This window comes from Haliotis rubra, unplaced genomic scaffold (assembly GCF_003918875.1).
Source record: "Haliotis rubra isolate DU_JTF1 unplaced genomic scaffold, ASM391887v1 Scf366, whole genome shotgun sequence".
NCBI lineage: Eukaryota > Metazoa > Mollusca > Gastropoda > Lepetellida > Haliotidae > Haliotis > Haliotis rubra.
In genome coordinates, this window is record NW_025767042.1 from 1,033,938 (window position 1) to 1,053,224 (window position 19,287).

General features: G+C 41.6%; 1 protein-coding gene across 1 annotated transcript; it reads right to left on the reverse strand.

Annotated features, from left to right (window-relative positions):
• Positions 1-28: 28 nt before the first annotated feature.
• LOC124285672 (arrestin domain-containing protein 3-like) lies at positions 29-15,026 on the reverse strand (the record flags this gene model as incomplete). Its single annotated transcript, XM_046721945.1, has 7 exons — positions 14,678-15,026; positions 12,521-12,747; positions 11,979-12,108; positions 11,744-11,883; positions 8,401-8,505; positions 7,578-7,707; positions 29-309 (listed from the first exon to the last, which is right to left on the reverse strand). Coding segments are annotated over exons 1-7 (1,266 nt in total), but the record flags the coding sequence as incomplete, so codon positions are not given.
• Between the last annotated feature and the right edge of the window lie 4,261 nt (positions 15,027-19,287).

Sequence of the window (19,287 nt, forward strand, 5' to 3'; positions counted from 1 at the left end):
CAACAGTAGCAGCAGGGCTTGGTCTTGAAGCAACAGCTGCAGCAGGGCTTGGTCTTGAAGCAACAGCTGCAGCAGGGCTTGGTCTTGAAGCAACAGCTGCAGCAGGGCTTGGTCTTGAAGCAACAGCTGCAGCAGGGCGTGCCCCTCCAGCTCCACCAGCAGGGCTCGGGGAAGGGGGAAATGTGTAGTTCACAACGTTGGCACACATGGGGATGTAATTGAAATTCACAAAATTGCCGTATGATCTCCGGCAGACATGAAATCCCCGGTTGCATTTGGTGTAGGTTATGTCACTGGAGGCATCAATCCCTGAAAGGATCCACAATGAAGACCTACTAGATGGTACATGTTAATCAGTGTCAATGTCATTTTCGCTGAACATTTTAGATTCAACGTTTTGTGGTTGGATACACCGCATGGATACAAATTGTGAAGCCCATTTCCTTTGCCCCACTCACTCATACACGCTCAAACCAGAAGGTTTTCCGACATTAAAGGCACATATTTTCAACAATACTTTGGCCTGTGTTATATATAGTGGAGCACATGCCCTCACAATAGCTTCCTATTGATGCAATATAAGACATTATCTCTTACAACTTGCCTGAAATTGATAATTGAAACTTCGAGGCGAGCATCTTCTAAACAGAGAACACTTGCCATATATGGAATGTGAACGATTGCTCCATAATAATATAATATATTATATAGTGCATGCTCAAGGCGCTGGTATTTATTTCCCTCGATCATTGGATGTCAATCTCAACGGCACATTGTATTATCAATCTCAACTCCCTGGGGAGTATACAACTCTTGCAGCCACTAGGCACTAGTTATTGTGGTTTTCTCATCCTAACGAGGTACCCATTCACAGCTGGGTGGACTGGGACACATAGTCACAGTACTTTGTCCAAGTTCACTGCACGTTGCTGTACCAGCAACTAGGTGTTTGCACGTATTCATGTGGCCACCATCTGGTCATATACCAATGGATTCGTGGGTTCTTTTAAGTGCACAGGGTTGTGTACTGTACACTAGGGGTTGTGACAACACGGAAAGAGTCTGCACACAAAGTTGACTCAAAGGTTTTTTCACCCGGTCACAGGTGAGCTCGATCCCGACATCTCAACTTCGCTGGATCACTAGCCTGGCGCCTTAGCCAGCTCGCCCACCGCGCCCCCAACATGGAAATCTATCTCACGCGGTGTTGCACTAATTTCAATCACAGGTCGGTTGTAAGATATACTTAAAGTGCGCTCTAAGGGGCATAACTCTATGGGGCTCGCTTGAAATAATGTTCGGCAGTTGGTAGAGGGCGATTTAATGAAACGCTACATTAATTCATTCGAACATTTCATTTTAAAATTGTAGTCTAAATACGTAATTATTTTGGGAGTAAATTATATGGTAGCTTTCCCGACGGCTGATAGTTAGCATTACTGAGAGAAACGCATAATGTATTGTTAGAGAAGTGTGGTGTCATATAGTGCCTTTAACAGTTCAGTCGCAGTCGAAGAAACACCCGAGCTGACACGACTAGGAACAGGGATAAACCGGGACTGGCGACTTGGGACACTAGCCTAGCATTAGCCGCTTTTGCACGACACTTACAAGACATGGATCTAAAACTTTATGTCTTTGACGACTTGGGACACTAGCATTAGTCGCTATTGCACGACACTTACAAGACATGGATCTAAAACTTTATGTCTTTGACGACTTGGGACACTAGCATTAGTCGCTTTTGCATGACACTTACAAGACATGGATCTAAAACTTTATGACTTTGACGACTTGGGACACTAGCATTAGTCGCTATTGCACGACACTTACAAGACACGGATCTAAAACTTTGTGTCTTCTGACGACTTGGGACACTAGCCTAGCATTAGCTGCTATTGCACGACACTTACAAGACATGGATCTAAAACTTTATGTCTTTGACGATTTGGGACACTAGCATTAGTCGCTATTGCAAAACACTTAAAGACACGGGTCTAAAACTGTGTGTCTTCTGACGACTTGGGACACTAGCATTAGTCGCTATTGCACGACACTTACAAGACACGGATCTAAAACTGTGTGTCTTCTGACGACTTGGGACACTAGCATTAGTCGCTATTGCACGACACTTAAAGACACGGATCTAGAACTTTATGACTTTGACGACTTGGGACACTAGCATCAGTCGCTATTGCACGACACTTACAAGACACGGATCTAAAACTGTGTGTCTTCTGACGACTTGGGACACTAGCATTAGTCGCTTTTGCACGACACTTACAAGACATGGATCTAAAACTTTATGACTTTGACGACTTGGGACACTAGCATTAGTCGCTATAGCACGACACTTACAAGACACGGATCTAAAACTTTGTGTCTTCTGACGACTTGGGACACTAGCATTAGTCGCTATTGCAAAACACTTAAAGACATGGATCTAAAACTTTGTGTCTTCTGACGACTTGGGACACTAGCCTAGCATTAGCTGCTATTGCACGACACTTACAAGACATGGATCTAAAACTTTATGTCTTTGACGACTTGGGACACTAGCATTAGTCGCTATTGCAAAACACTTAAAGACACGGGTCTAAAACTGTGTGTCTTCTGACGACTTGGGACACTAGCATTAGTCGCTATTGCACGACACTTACAAGACACGGATCTAAAACTGTGTGTCTTCTGACGACTTGGGACACTAGCATTAGTCGCTATTGCACGACACTTAAAGACACGGATCTAGAACTTTATGACTTTGACGACTTGGGACACTAGCATCAGTCGCTATTGCACGACACTTACAAGACACGGATCTAAAACTGTGTGTCTTCTGACGACTTGGGACACTAACATTAGTCGCTATTGCAAAACACTTAAAGACATGGATCTAAAACTTTGTGTCTTCTGACGACTTGGGACACTAGCCAAGCATTAGCTGCTATTGCACGACACTTACAAGACATGGATCTAAAACTTAATGTCTTTGACGACTTGGGACACTAGCATTAGTCGCTATTGCACGACACTTAAAGACACGGGTCTAAAACTGTGTGTCTTCTGACGACTTGGGACACTAGCATTAGTCGCTATTGCACGACACTTACAAGACACGGATCTAAAACTGTGTGTCTTCTGACGACTTTGGACACTAGCATTAGTCGCTATTGCACGACACTTAAAGAGACGGATCTAGAACTTTATGACTTTGACGACTTGGGACACTAGCATCAGTCGCTATTGCACGACACTTACAAGACACGGATCTAAAACTGTGTGTCTTCTGACGACTTGGGACACTAGCATTAGTAGCTATTGCACGACACTTACAAGACACGGATCTAAAACTGTGTGTCTTCTGACGACTTGGGACACTAGCATTAGTCGCTATTGCACGACACTTAAAGACACGGATCTAGAACTTTATGACTTTGACGACTTGGGACACTAGCATTAGTCGCTATTGCACGACACTTAAAGACACGGATCTAGAACTTTATGTCTTTGACGACTTGGGACACTAGCATTAGTCGCTTTTGCATGACACTTACAAGACATGGATCTAAAACTTTATGTCTTTGACGACTTGGGACACTAGCATTAGTCGCTATTGCACGACACTTACAAGACACGGATCTAAAACTTTGTGTCTTCTGACGACTTGGGACACTAGCATTAGTCGCTATTGCAAAACACTTAAAGACATGGATCTAAAACTTTGTGTCTTCTGACGACTTGGGACACTAGCATTAGCCGCTATTGCATGACACTTACAAGACATGGATCTAAAACTTTATGTCTTCTGACGACTTGGGACACTAGCATTAGTCGCTATTTCAAAACACTTAAAGACACGGGTCTAAAACTGTGTGTCTTCTGACGACTTGGGACACTAGCATTAGTCGCTATTGCACGACACTTAAAGACACGGATCTAAAACTTTATGACTTTGACGACTTGGGACACTAGCATTAGTCGCTATTGCACGACACTTACAAGACATGGATCTAAAACTGTGTGTCTTCTGACGACTTGGGACACTAGCATTAGTCGCTATTGCACGACACTTACAAGAGACGGATCTAAAACGTTGTGTCTTCTGACGACTGGGGACACTAGCATTAGTCGCTATTGCACGACACTTAAAGACACGGATCTAGAACTTTATGACTTTGACGACTTGGGACACTAGCATTAGTCGCTATTGCAAAACACTTAAAGACACGGGTCTAAAACTTTGTGTCTTCTGACACTAGCATTAGTCGCTATTGCACGACACTTAAAGACACGGATCTAAAACTGTGTGTCTTCTGACGACTTGGGACACTAGCATTAGTCGCTATTGCATGACAATTACAAGACACGGATCTAAAACTTTGTGTCTTCTGACGACTTGGGACACTAGCATTAGTCGCTATTGCAAAACACTTAAAGACACGGATCTAGAACTTTGTGTCTTCTGACGACTTTGGACACTAGCATTAGTAGCTATTGCACGGCACTTAAAGACACAGATCTAGAACTTTATGTCTTTGACGACTGGGGACACTAGCATTAGTCGCTATTGCACGACACTTACAAGACACGGATCTAAAACTGTGTGTCTTCTGACGACTTGGGACACTAGCATTAGTAGCTATTGCACGACACTTACAAGACACGGATCTAAAACTGTGTGTCTTCTGACGACTTGGAACACTAGCATTAGTCGCTATTGCACGACACTTAAAGACACGGATCTGGAACTTTATGACTTTGACGACTTGGGACACTAGCATTAGTCGCTTTTGCATGACACTTACAAGACATGGATCTAAAACTTTATGACTTTGACGACTTGGGACACTAGCATTAGTCGCTATTGCACGACACTTGCAAGACACGGATCTAAAATTTGTGTCTTCTGACGACTTGGGACACTAGCATTAGCCGCTATTGCACGACACTTACAAGACATGGATCTAAAACTTTATGTCTTTGACGACTTGGGACACTAGCATTAGTCGCTATTGCAAAACACTTAAAGACACGGGTCTAAAACTGTGTGTCTTCTGACGACTTGGGACACTAGCATCAGTCGCTATTGCACGACACTTAAAGACATGGATCTAGAACTTTATGACTTTGACGACTTGGGACACTAGCATTAGTCGCTATTGCACGACACTTACAAGACATGGATCTAAAACTGTGTGTCTTCTGACGACTTGGGACACTAGCATTAGTCGCTATTGCACGACACTTACAAGAGACGGATCTAAAACGTTGTGTCTTCTGACGACTTGGGACACTAGCATTAGTCGCTATTGCATGACACTTAAAGACACGGATCTAGAACTTTATGACTTTGACGACTTGGGACACTAGCATTAGTCGCTATTGCAAAACACTTAAAGACACGGGTCTAAAACTTTGTGTCTTCTGACACTAGCATTAGTCGCTATTGCACGACACTTAAAGACACGGATCTAAAACTGTGTGTCTTCTGACGACTTGGGACACTAGCATTAGTCGCTATTGCATGACAATTACAAGACATGGATCTAAAACTTTGTGTCTTCTGACGACATGGGACACTAGCATTAGTCGCTATTGCACGACACTTAAAGACATGGATCTAGAACTTTGTGTCTTCTGACGACTTTGGACACTAGCATTAGTCGCTATTGCACGGCACTTAAAGACACGGATCTAGAACTTTATGTCTTTGACGACTTGGGACACTAGCATTAGTCGCTATTGCAAAACACTTAAAGACGCGGGTCTAAAACTTTGTGTCTTCTGACACTAGCATTAGTCGCTATTGCACGACACTTAAAGACACGGATCTAAAACTGTGTGTCTTCTGACGACTTGGGACACTAGCATTAGTCGCTATTGCATGACAATTACAAGACAGTCGCTAGCATTGTCTTCTGACGACTTGGGACACTAGCATTAGTCGCTATTGCATGACAATTACAAGACAGTCGCTAGCATTAGTCGCTATTGCACGACACTTAAAGACACGGATCTAGAACTTTATGACTTTGACGACTTGGGACACTAGCATTAGTCGCTATTGCAAAACACTGAAAGACACGGGTCTAAAACTTTGTGTCTTCTGACACTAGCATTAGTCGCTATTGCACGACACTTAAAGACACGGATCTAAAACTGTGTGTCTTCTGACAACTTGGGACACTAGCATTAGTCGCTATTGCATGACAATTACAAGACACGGATCTAAAACTTTGTGTCTTCTGACGACTTGGGACACTAGCATTAGTCGCTATTGCACGACACTTAAAGACACGGATCTAGAACTTTGTGTCTTCTGACGACTTTGGACACTAGCATTAGTCGCTATTGCACGGCACTTACAAGACACGGATCTAAAACTGTGTGTCTTCTGACGACTTGGGACACTAGCATTAGTCGCTATTGCATGACAATTACAAGACACGGATCTAAAACTTTGTGTCTTCTGACGACATGGGACACTAGCATTAGTCGCTATTGCACGACACTTAAAGACATGGATCTAGAACTTTGTGTCTTCTGACGACTTTGGACACTAGCATTAGTCGCTATTGCACGGCACTTAAAGACACGGATCTAGAACTTTATGTCTTTGACGACTTGGGACACTAGCATTAGTCGCTATTGCAAAACACTTAAAGACACGGGTCTAAAACTTTGTGTCTTCTGACACTAGCATTAGTCGCTATTGCACGACACTTAAAGACACGGATCTAAAACTGTGTGTCTTCTGACGACTTGGGACACTAGCATTAGTCGCTATTGCATGACAATTACAAGACAGTCGCTAGCATTGTATTCTGACGACTTGGGACACTAGCATTAGTCGCTATTGCATGACAATTACAAGACAGTCGCTAGCATTAGTCGCTATTGCACGACACTTAAAGACACGGATCTAGAACTTTATGACTTTGACGACTTGGGACACTAGCATTAGTCGCTATTGCAAAACACTTAAAGACACGGGTCTAAAACTTTGTGTCTTCTGACACTAGCATTAGTCGCTATTGCACGACACTTAAAGACACGGATCTAAAACTGTGTGTCTTCTGACGACTTGGGACACTAGCATTAGTCGCTATTGCATGACAATTACAAGACACGGATCTAAAACTTTGTGTCTTCTGACGACTTGGGACACTAGCATTAGTCGCTATTGCACGACACTTAAAGACACGGATCTAGAACTTTGTGTCTTCTGACGACTTTGGACACTAGCATTAGTCGCTATTGCACGGCACTTAAAGACACGGATCTAAGACTTTGTGTCTTCTGACGACTTGGGACACTAGCATTAGTCGCTTTTGCACGACACTTAAAGACACGGATCTAGAACTTTGTGTCTTCTGACGACTTGGGACACTAGCATTAGTCGCTATTGCACGACACTTAAAAGACGTGGATCTAAAACTGTGTGTTTCTTTGTCTTCCGACGAACTGGGACATGAACATATTGCACGTTACTGAAAAGACGATGATAAAATATATTTTCAACCCAAGAGCTGAGGCAGCTTTTCTTAGTGTATTCTCGTGGGTATGGGAGACATTACCTGTGGTGGCACCTGCTGTAGCTCCACCACTCGTTCGCCCAGCAGCAGGGGTGTGGCCGAACGGTATGGTGCCGATAGTGATGGGAAGGATGGTCTCATGGTTATATCCCAAAGGCACCTCAACCAGTACCTGGTTGATAAACTAAATGCATTTACTGTCTTATTGGGAAAAGGTGGAAAATGAAACATGTTATTCTTGGGGTTCCACATTCTCAGTAAAGTGGGTTACATTTGATTTTGTGCTTGTGATTAGATACCTCTCTCTCCGAGAGTTTAGATTCTAATCCTGGATGGAAGTTATTCCCCAGAAGCACTGGAATTTGTTCTGTATTGAGAATGTGTAATCCCCAATAATATGTAACTTACATTTGACCACTATCTCAAAGGCATTCATAAGTGTTCATGGGTGAAAGGTTTCGGTTTCAGGTTGTTCGAATTTGGAAAGTAATACTGAGGACACTGAGGTGTTAGACGTTAACCACATTGGTGGAACCAAAGAGAAATGGTACTGACGCACGAAGAATATTAGTCTCGGAAATCTGGGATTCGAACCTAACACAGGCCGCAAACCAGTACACAGCACCGTGGCACCATAAATTGTTGTGGTTAGGGAATTGGGTCCCTCACCCACCTTTCCTTGTATTTGTAGTCTCTTTTCATGACGCTATGTTTTCTAATGTTACCACGAGGCAAGGGCGAATTGAGATCTGTCAGAAAACATATCACCGAACTGATGGTCCTTCATGGCAAATATTATTGATTTATTTTGTAGTATGAAAATACACAGAAATGTCGACAACGTGACCTGAGGGCAGTGACCTACCTTGATGTAGTAGCTGACGGCGATGATTTCACAGGAACTGGTCTTCGTCGACGGTGGAATGACGTCTACGTCCAGCAGTTGGTTGTTCCACACCCGCTCCTCTCCCTGGACAACAGGAAAGCATGTTAAGGTTTTGAATTTTAACGTCTTTAGACTTCTCCATCATTTGCTGATACTGATTCCACAAAGGCCACAATAGAGGTGAAACATATGAAATGGTCACTTGAAATGACACCAGGTGATAAGAATGACTAGCTCTTCATGCATGTTTGTGTATGGCCAAACGTCCTACGCAGTAATACCCCGATTGTTGAAGTGATGTGTTCCATAATGGCGTCTATTGTATCCTGAAGCTGTTCAATGTTCTACCCGACTTGCGACTTGTAAACACGTGGAAAGATTTTGGTTTCCGTCCTAGGATGGTCGTTATTGGCATGAGGCAATCCTAACATTTTAACACATAAGTGTTGAACTGAAGCGATAGGGTCTCTATTCCTTGTTTCCTGCAGAAGATTAATGTTCTGCTTGGCCTGGTTTCCATTCCTTGATTCACCCTGATACATGAGTCCTGATACTACTGATACACGGGATACCTGATACATGAGTCCTGATACTACTGATACACGAGATACCTGATACACGAGATACCTGAAACATGAGTCATGATACTACTGATACACGAGATACGTGATACATGAGTCCTGATACTACTGATACACGAGATACCTGATACACGAGATACCTGATATATGAGTCATGATACTACTGGTACACGAGATACCTGATACATGAGTCATGATACTGCTGATACACGAGATACCTGATACATGAGTCCTGATACTACTGATACACGAGATACCTGATATATGAGTCCTGATACTACTGATACACGAGATACCTGATACGCGAGATACCTGATACATGAGTCCTGATACTACTGATACACGAGATACCTGATACATGAGTCATGATACTACTGATACATGAGATACCTGATACATGAGTCCTGATACTACTGATACACGAGATACATGATACATGAGTCCTGATACTATTGGTACACGAGATACCTGATACATGAGTCATGATACTACTGGTACACTAGATACCTGGTACACGAGATACCTGATACATGAGTCCTGATACTACTGATACACGAAATATCTGATACATGAGTCATGATACTACTGGTACACGAGATACCTGATACATGAGTCCTGATACTACTGATACACGAGATACCTGATACATGAGTCCTGATACTACTGATACACGAGATACCTGATACATGAGTCCTGATACTAATGGTACACGAGATACCTGATACATGAGTCATGATACTACCGATACACGAAATACCTGATACATGTGTCCTGATACTACTGATACACGAAATACCTGATACATGAGTCCTGATACTACTGATACACGAGATACCTGATACATGAGTCCTGATACTACTGATACACGAGATACCTGATACATGAGTCCTGATACTACTGATACACGAGATACCTGATACATGAGTCCTGATACTACTGATACCCGAGATACCTGATACATGAGTCCTGATACTACTGATACACGAGATACCTGATACACGAGATACCTGATACATGAGTCCTGATACTACTGATACACGAGATACCTGATACACGAGATACCTGATACATGAGTCCTGATACTACTGATACACGAGTTACCTGATACACGAGATACCTGATACATGAGTCCTGATACTACTGATACACGAGATACGAGGGTACTGATACACGAGATACCTGATACATGAGTCCTGATACTACTGATACACGAGATACCTGATACATGAGTCCTGATACTACTGATACACGAGATACCTGATACATGAGTCCTGATACTACTGATACCCGAGATACCTGATACACTGACAATTGAGATACCTGATACATGAGTCATGATACTGCTGATACACGAGATACCTGATACATGAGTCCTGATACTACTGATACACGAGATACCTGATATATGAGTCCTGATACTACTGATACACGAGATACCTGATACGCGAGATACCTGATACATGAGTCCTGATACTACTGATACACGAGATACCTGATACATGAGTCATGATACTACTGATACATGATATACCTGATACATGAGTCCTGATACTACTGATACACGAGATACATGATACATGAGTCCTGATACTATTGGTACACGAGATACCTGATACATGAGTCATGATACTACTGGTACACTAGATACCTGGTACACGAGATACCTGATACATGAGTCCTGATACTACTGATACACGAAATATCTGATACACGAGATACCTGATACATGAGTCCTGATACTACTGATACACGAGATACCTGATACATGAGTCATGATACTACTGGTACACGAGATACCTGATACATGAGTCCTGATACTAATGATACACGAGATACCTGATACATGAGTCCTGATACTACTGATACACGAGATACCTGATACATGAGTCCTGATACTAATGGTACACGAGATACCTGATACATGAGTCATGATACTACTGATACACGAAATACCTGATACATGAGTCCTGATACTACTGATACACGAAATACCTGATACATGAGTCCTGATACAACTGATACACGAGATACCTGATACATGAGTCCTGATACTACTGATACACGAGATACCTGATACATGAGTCCTGATACTACTGATATGCGATACCCGAGATACCTGATACATGAGTCCTGATACTACTGATACACGAGATACCTGATACATGAGTCCTGATACTACTGATACACGAGATACCTGATACACGAGATACCTGATACATGAGTCCTGATACTACTGATACACGAGATACCTGATACACGAGATACCTGATACATGAGTCCTGATACTACTGATACACGAGTTACCTGATACACGAGATACCTGATACATGAGTCCTGATACTACTGATACACGAGATACCTGATACACGAGATACCTGATACATGAGTCCTGATACTACTGATACACGAGATACCTGATACATGAGTCCTGATACTACTGATACACGAGATACCTGATACATGAGTCCTGATACTACTGATACACGAGATACCTGATACATGAGTCCTGATGCTACTGATACACGAGATACCTGATACATGAGTCCTGATACTACTGATACACGAGATACCTGATACACGAGATACCTGATATATACTTGATACTCAGCAATATGTCCGTTGTCAAGGTTGTTGCCAACGTGGGGAACAAATATGAATCGCGTCACTGAGGACGTGTTTTCCTACTCGAGTCCTTGATATGATAACCTAACACACTAACAATCACTTTCAGTATGACCAACCTTCATGACTGGAGTTCCCTCCAGGATCCTGATAACGTTCTGCCGAGTCTTCGTCTCATCATTGGCTGTGTAGACAACTTTCTGCTCCAACTGAGCCTTCAGTTTCCCCATGTTCTTCGTTGACTCGTTCTGCACCACAACTGAAACCCAGGTTTGATTTTATAACTCGAGCTTACAACAGCCCGCAAATATGCTTCAGATTAGACGTGTCTTTCAGAGTTGCAACATAGTGTACCTTTAAGTGCGACCTTTTCTCCTGCGCAATAAGCTCCCCTGTCAGTGGCAGCAGTCAAGGTCAGAGAACCAGCATCTCCTAAACCAAGAGCCTTAGAAACCTGTTTCTTTGCCTGACGTCGTACCGATGCCTGTCATCAAGAACATAACATTTTAGTTGAGTGTTGAATGTTAAAATGGCCCCACATGCAAGACAGAAACAACAGACGTAACGTTATACCACAGATTATTGTGCCAGTATTCCAGCCATATCATGAAGCGGAACAGCAAAATGGGCTTCACACATGGTCTCTGCTTTGGAGAACAAATCTTCGTCTATGGGGTCACTTACTCAACGCTAAAATCCTTACTTGCCAGAGAATTGTATTCAGTGGTGTGTCATTGCTACGGCTGGTACACCTAACACTTAAGATACAAAGTGTAAACCGCGAAAGGTACAAAGTGTTAACCGCGAAAGGTACAAAGTGTAAACCACTAAACGTACAAAGTGTAAACCTCGAAAGGTACAAAGTTATATCATGCTGACTACCGATATACTGTTACCTTATACTGTGAGTCGTTGACGTTGATATTGTCCAGTATGGTGAAACCGCGGTACCAACACTGGTTTAAGTTGGAGGTCGGCCTGTCCACCTCAACCTTGACCCAGAATCTGATGGCGCCAAACTCTCCTTCGAAGGAGGACGGAAGGTCTTTATTTGGGAGTTTGAGCTTGTACCTGTAATTGTGGCGTCCCGCTGTCAGGGTGTGGTTTGGTCCAGTGGCGTCTACTAGGAGACAGATGTGAGATATTGTTGTTGTTAATATTGAAAGAAAAAGCAATGAGAAAGTGAGTATTGTTTAACGCCATGGTCAGCGACAATCTAGACTGATCACGGCGGCGTGTGATCAACGGGTGAACCAGTGGTGGCGTGCATGACAAACGAGGAAGTTAGGCTTATCTAAGGCCGAAGTCAGTATTATCTATATATTTTATTTGTTATTATGTTTATACAGATTAAGATGAAAATGCAGCAGAGAGGGTTCGGGTGATTCTGGCACAGTCAGGCTGGTAAGGCTCATCTCAGGGTCAGTTGAATCAGATGTTGATAGGATATGAAATGATCACCGACGTCGGATGGCAATGAGCATAGAAGCAACTTCAGTTGACTCTTACAACACGCAGGGGCTACTGGGGCGCGATCCACAAAGCGTTCGTACGTCATTCGTAAGCCTATGACAAACTAAACAGTTACAATAGCTCGTAACATTACAAACACTTTGAGGATCGGGACCTTGTGACTGATTGCAGATCTTAATCTTATGACTATATGAAAACATCAGTTAGTTTCACGAACAGTTTTTGAAATATACTACCCATCAAAAGTTTAAACTCACTAGTATAAATGTAGCCACTTACTTCAGTCAACTGTTCGAAACTAGATTTTGCAAAATATTCCATACTGTTTAAGGTACTGTTTACACATGAACTGATGTATTGTAAAATAAATTCGCAAAGTTGAAAAGATTATTGTCATGACTTCAATAAATGATGAAACTCAGTAAAAATTGGTGAATTCTTAACAAAACGTCACACAAAAACGCAGCTGTTCAAATGCACGATATTTGCACATGCTTTTCAGCAATTTAATGCATGATCCTCATGTAATTCATCTGAATAAGGTTTGCAGTTGGCTCCCCTAAGTTAGTGGAGAAATTCATCTTCGATGTAACCACATATTATAGTGAGTGCTTTAAGTGAGTCTAAACTTTTGATGGGTAGTATACATTAATTCAGGTTTGTAACGAACAGACGGATATAACGAACAGACGGGGATTTTTTCTCTTGTTTTCTTTGTCTGACTGGACCACATGCGGTATATCACCGTAGAAAAGCGTATAGGTTATGACAACTAGGTAACTGGTCCTTTTGAGTTCGCCATAACTGTAATTTATTGTGAATGAATTAACTTAAAAAGCATTTCAACACTCAACGGTTCATCTGATTATAATTGTAGTCTTTTAAAACTATAAACTAAACCATACTTTGATATTATCCAACGCCAAAACGGAAATAGATGGTGATATGAAACCTTGCAAAAATGCGCCATCAAGAGACGTAAGAGATTTTGATTCACCGCAACGCACATCACATTGTGCACGTTCTGGTTGAAGTGTATGCTATCAGTTTACAAAGCAAACCCCTGTTGACCTATTTCATATGAGAAATACTGTTTCCATTTGAAGCCTGATATTCACTGAAATACTATCATTAGGGAGCGTTTATAATCTGTGGCGGGCGGTGATGATGATTTTTATATTTTTATGGAGAAGCATGTACAATGTGAATGACCCCCACCCGCCCCACCCCTAACACTTATGTATAAAGTAAGTGACCTCCCTGCATGTCATCTTCAAAATCAATGACCCTCCCCCCTAGTTCATGTGTAAAAAAGGATGACCCCCGTACGTATACAGAACAAAATTTCAATCATCATTATGAACGGCCCCTTATAGAATCTAATGGCCTATGACAGATTAGACGCATTCAGGAGAACTCTTCAACTATAAATACTACAAGCGAGTCCGGCAATTCCGCGCGTCCGGTAATTCTGCGCAATATTCGGAAATTAGGCCAGAAGGAATAAAAACGATAATTCTATTTCATATTTGCAAACATTTTGTCGGCATTCCTAAATATTATGGAATGTGTTTACATACGTGTCTTGCCAAATACTGTATAAACTAATCCGAAGTATTTTTCTTTGGCGATGTAATCCTTGGTCCCTCCAAGACTCCCAGGTGACAACTCGTCCCACTTGACCAGCGTCTCCCCATACAGGTAAACTCGGACCCCCTTCACTGTGACATCCTCTGTGACGTCCAACACTAACGATCCCGTCACTGTCTCCCCCTTCCGGTACACTTCCTTCTTGTCGTCTAGAAGCACTGCGCATGTCTGGAATATCGGCATCGTTCAGACCAAAAGAAAAAGACTCGTGACACTAATGTCTTTGTGCTGATGAATGAGAAATTACCGAGTCGGATGTACAGGTTGATAGCGTCTTATGTAGGGGTGTTACAGCTCCGAGTATTATAAACAATACATTGCGACATACATATGACAGTAGATCAGGTGACTGCAGCGATGTTTTGAGTGTACACCCGAGATGATATAAGATATACTATCACGATAACGCTGCAATATACGACACCAGAACGCGAGGCTATCTTAAACGAGCATTCAAACGAGCATAGATAGTATAAATTACACATGTAATGACGTCGTAAAAGTCAACGGAATTTGCCAGATGACTGTATATTCAATGAGCGTTTATTTAGAATAACACACATATACTGAACCAAAAAAGTTTAGCATGTTATCTTTTTGTAAATTTTTAATGAAGATTTGCTGGTGCCAAAAGTCAAGCTTGATGTCAAACAATGAGAAAATGTTAACTCTATGTTAACAACCAAATCCGGTCAATGGTTGGACGATAGTTGAGACGTGTTGACAACCCGGATGTTGCACGACGACAATTGCTTACGTCCTGTGGAGCATAAAAGGGTGGATGTTGCACACTGACATCACTGTTGCAAGAAAGTGAACAGTGATAAATGCAGCTGACAATGGAGCGTCAGCCAGGATTTAATGAAAACCAACGCCAAGAAGCCATGGGGCTATTTCATGCGAGATAGAGTGTAAGGGACATCGCCATGAAAGCACAATTCGGCGTCGTCGACAACGGGTGCAACAGGCTGGTGAAGTTGGGTATCGACCCAGGTCAGGTAGGCCCCATGCAACAAGGATCGTCATCTGGTGACGTCATCGAGACGTCACAGGACGATGAGAGGAGCACGTCTAGCCAACGAGGTACGACAATCAACGGGTGCATGCATCCGAAATCGCCTTCAATCAGCGAGTTACATGCGCAACGACCAGTAGTTGGCGTGCCGTTGACACAACGTCATTTAAACGAAAGACTGACATGGGCCCAAATTCATCAACATTGGTGACGGCAGCAGTGGAATCAGACGTATTGATGCAGACAGTCTACAAAACATACATTTTGAAAACATATTTCTGTTTTTGAAATCCAGATTTAAATTTTCCACTGCATTAGTCAGGTGGCTAGAGTAGGTGCGTTCCTCAGGAACAAGTCTTCTAGTTGAGGAAAAGTTTCATGTTTCACGTTTTTCACAGACAGAAAATGACGCCTCCGAACACCCCTGAACCTCCATGCTGAACATGCCTTTCCCCCTAGAGGAGGTGATATTTGTTTGATATTTAGAGAATAACCAACGAGGTACGAGTGATTACGGGAAATATGCCCGAGTTGAAACAATGTTCACAGTGCTGAGGCACTGCACATTATTTTAACGAGGGCACATTTCCCGTAATCACTCGTACCTCGTTAGTTATTCTATTTATTACCCATAATGTAATTCAAAAAGAAGAACCACGAAATTAAAAACACCTGGAGACAGGACTTGTGGCCGCAAACAGCTGATTCGTATTCATGCACGTATTAAACCTAACTTGTCCAGTGGTAATAACATAACTACGCTATGGAAAATAGAACCTCGTAAAATCGCTTTAAAATACAACAAAAAAGTGTTTATGGAATAATATATTAACATTTGTTAATAAACACACTTTGGCAAAAACCTGTCAAGTTTTGGGAAAGTCGTCGGTTAAAACTTGGGAAATCTAAAAGCCAACCATTCCACGAATACATCTAGAAAAAAATTGTGTCAAGAAACCCAACAGGTTGGAAGATTAAACAACATTTTGTTCTGTGGAAGGCGTGTTACAGTCACGTCATTGGTCCCAAGAAAGTACAGCAGTTCCAAGAAGGATAACTCTAGTCGGAATCCGAGTCAATGAAATGTGTCAATCTCTGCATCGGATACTGGGACAAACCTTTCGTACTGATTAGAAATGCACGGATAAAAAATTCATTTAGCACTGATTCCGATAAGAAAGAAGCTGATGGCATGGACGCCGTGGCAGATCGACTCACTTGTTACACTTTAAGGTAACGCCTTTAGTCAGTATCTTGCTGCTTCTATTTCCCCGAATTCAGTTTAAACAACAAACAGGTTGTTGGAATTCAAGGGCTGTAAAATTCTTATCAGTCTTCCTATTAGGTCACCGACAACTTTAACTAGATCATTGTGGTTGATCGGGGTTAGCCTAATGGCGGCCATGTTTTTTTACAAACGATTGTTTTGAGTTTCTTATAGGTTGTTTATTTTATAAAAACTACTATTTATAATGCAATTTTATTGCAAAATAATAATGTCTAATAAAAAGAGTATTCATATTCTTTAACCTTTATCTTTTCTTTTTTAAATCTCGGAATGTGTGAGTACAGCACGTTCTAATTACCAATGAAACGGTAACAGTTGTCAATGAACTTGGATCATGAAAAGTAGTTCTGTCAACCAATCATATTTCTTCTCTGCTTAGCTGACCAATCAACGCTGAAAACCACTAAAAAGCACATGTGCGATTATCACAAAAATAATCACCTGTGTATCCTAGCCCGTATAGGTAATAACATTGAATAACATCAGAATGAATAACTTAGAGGTGAGGTGAAAGTGGGTTTAGCGTCGTGCTTGAGAATATTTCGCTCATATGACGACGTGCATGCGTGTGTATGTGTATGTGCGGCTGCTTGTACTAGCCCAGACTGAAGCTGGTTTTATAGTGCTAGCCCACTGAGATACCATGCCGCAGTGATGCCTGAATACCCCACTCAGACACATTATACTGACTCCGACCTGACCAGTCCTTGTTGTACCCATTAATGCCGAGCACCAGGCAGGGACCAACAAGTACCATATTTTAACGTCTTTTGGTATGACACGGTCGGGGATCGAACCCGCGACCTTCCGCTCTCTGGGCGGACGCTCTAACCACTACACCACGAAGGCGGTCGACTCACTTAGATTGGACTCAAAGTAAGTTTAAGCTACTGGGTATGATGTGTGATATTGACCTTGACAAAATGGTGAAATTGAATTACGATAATATGGTAAAAAACATAGAGAATGAAATGAAGTTATGGTCAATAAGTACACTTACCCCAATCGGTAGAAATGTTAGTTTGAAATCCCTATTACTCTCTAAAATAAACCATTTATTTTCCTCAATTCCATCACCCAGATGAGATAATAGATAAAGCCTGCTTCAGATTTATATGGAAAGACAAACCTGATAAAATTAAAAGAAACCATTTGCTATCCTCATATGGAGGAATTAGTGTCCATCACCCCCATTTATGAGATACAATATCATGGATAAAGCCTGTATTCCAGTAGCTGCAAATGGAAAGCATTATTGAAAATTGTGTACCTAACTGATAGACTTTAAAGCTGATCCTGAATATATGGAAAAACACCTAAAACCTTACATAAGAAATCTTTTTTGGAGAGATGTAATCTCTGCATGGGGATCATATTTACAAAAACAATTTAAGACATTAAACTCATATGACATGTTAAACCAATGTATTTGGCTTAATTATATGTTTAACATAGGTAACGAGACAATTTTATAAACAATTGGTACAATGCAGGTATACACTTTATTTATGATCTAATGAATCATACTGCAGGGGAATTGTATACTTATGAAGTATATCAACTCAAAACAAATATCTTATGATATCATAGCATCAAATCTTCCATAATTGCCTGCTTAAAGAGATGACAAATAATTATTCCCAAACACTACCATTTTCCCCAATACTACCATTCAATATATCCAAACTTAGTCTAAGGGTTAAAGGCTCCAAAACGTTTTATTTTTCTTTACTTGAACTAATTACAATAAATCATATGCCCATAAAAAGTGGGAAAGAGTCTTTGAAACACAGTACGATAACACAATGCTACGAAACTTATATATGATGCCAAATCGATGTACAAAATAATAATATCGCCATTGTGTGCAAAAACCGTGAAGATCCGGGTTAGAATTGTCTTAAGTAACTCATGCTTGTCGTTAGAGGCGACAAACGGGATCGGGTTGTCAGACTCGCTGACTTGGTTGTCACTTGTCATCGTATCCCACTTGCGTAGATCGATGCTTTTGCTGTTAATCACTCGATTGTCTGGCCCATACTCGATTATTTACAGGCCGCTAGAACATTGCTGTATTGCTGTGTGTGGCGTTAAACAACAAACCAACCAAAACCATTGTGTGAAAATCGGAGTTACAAAAACACTTTCAACGGACAAACAGCTTGCATACAGACAGGAGATAGATATATGAGTTCACAAATGAAACGAACATAAAGATAAACTTTATAGACAACAAT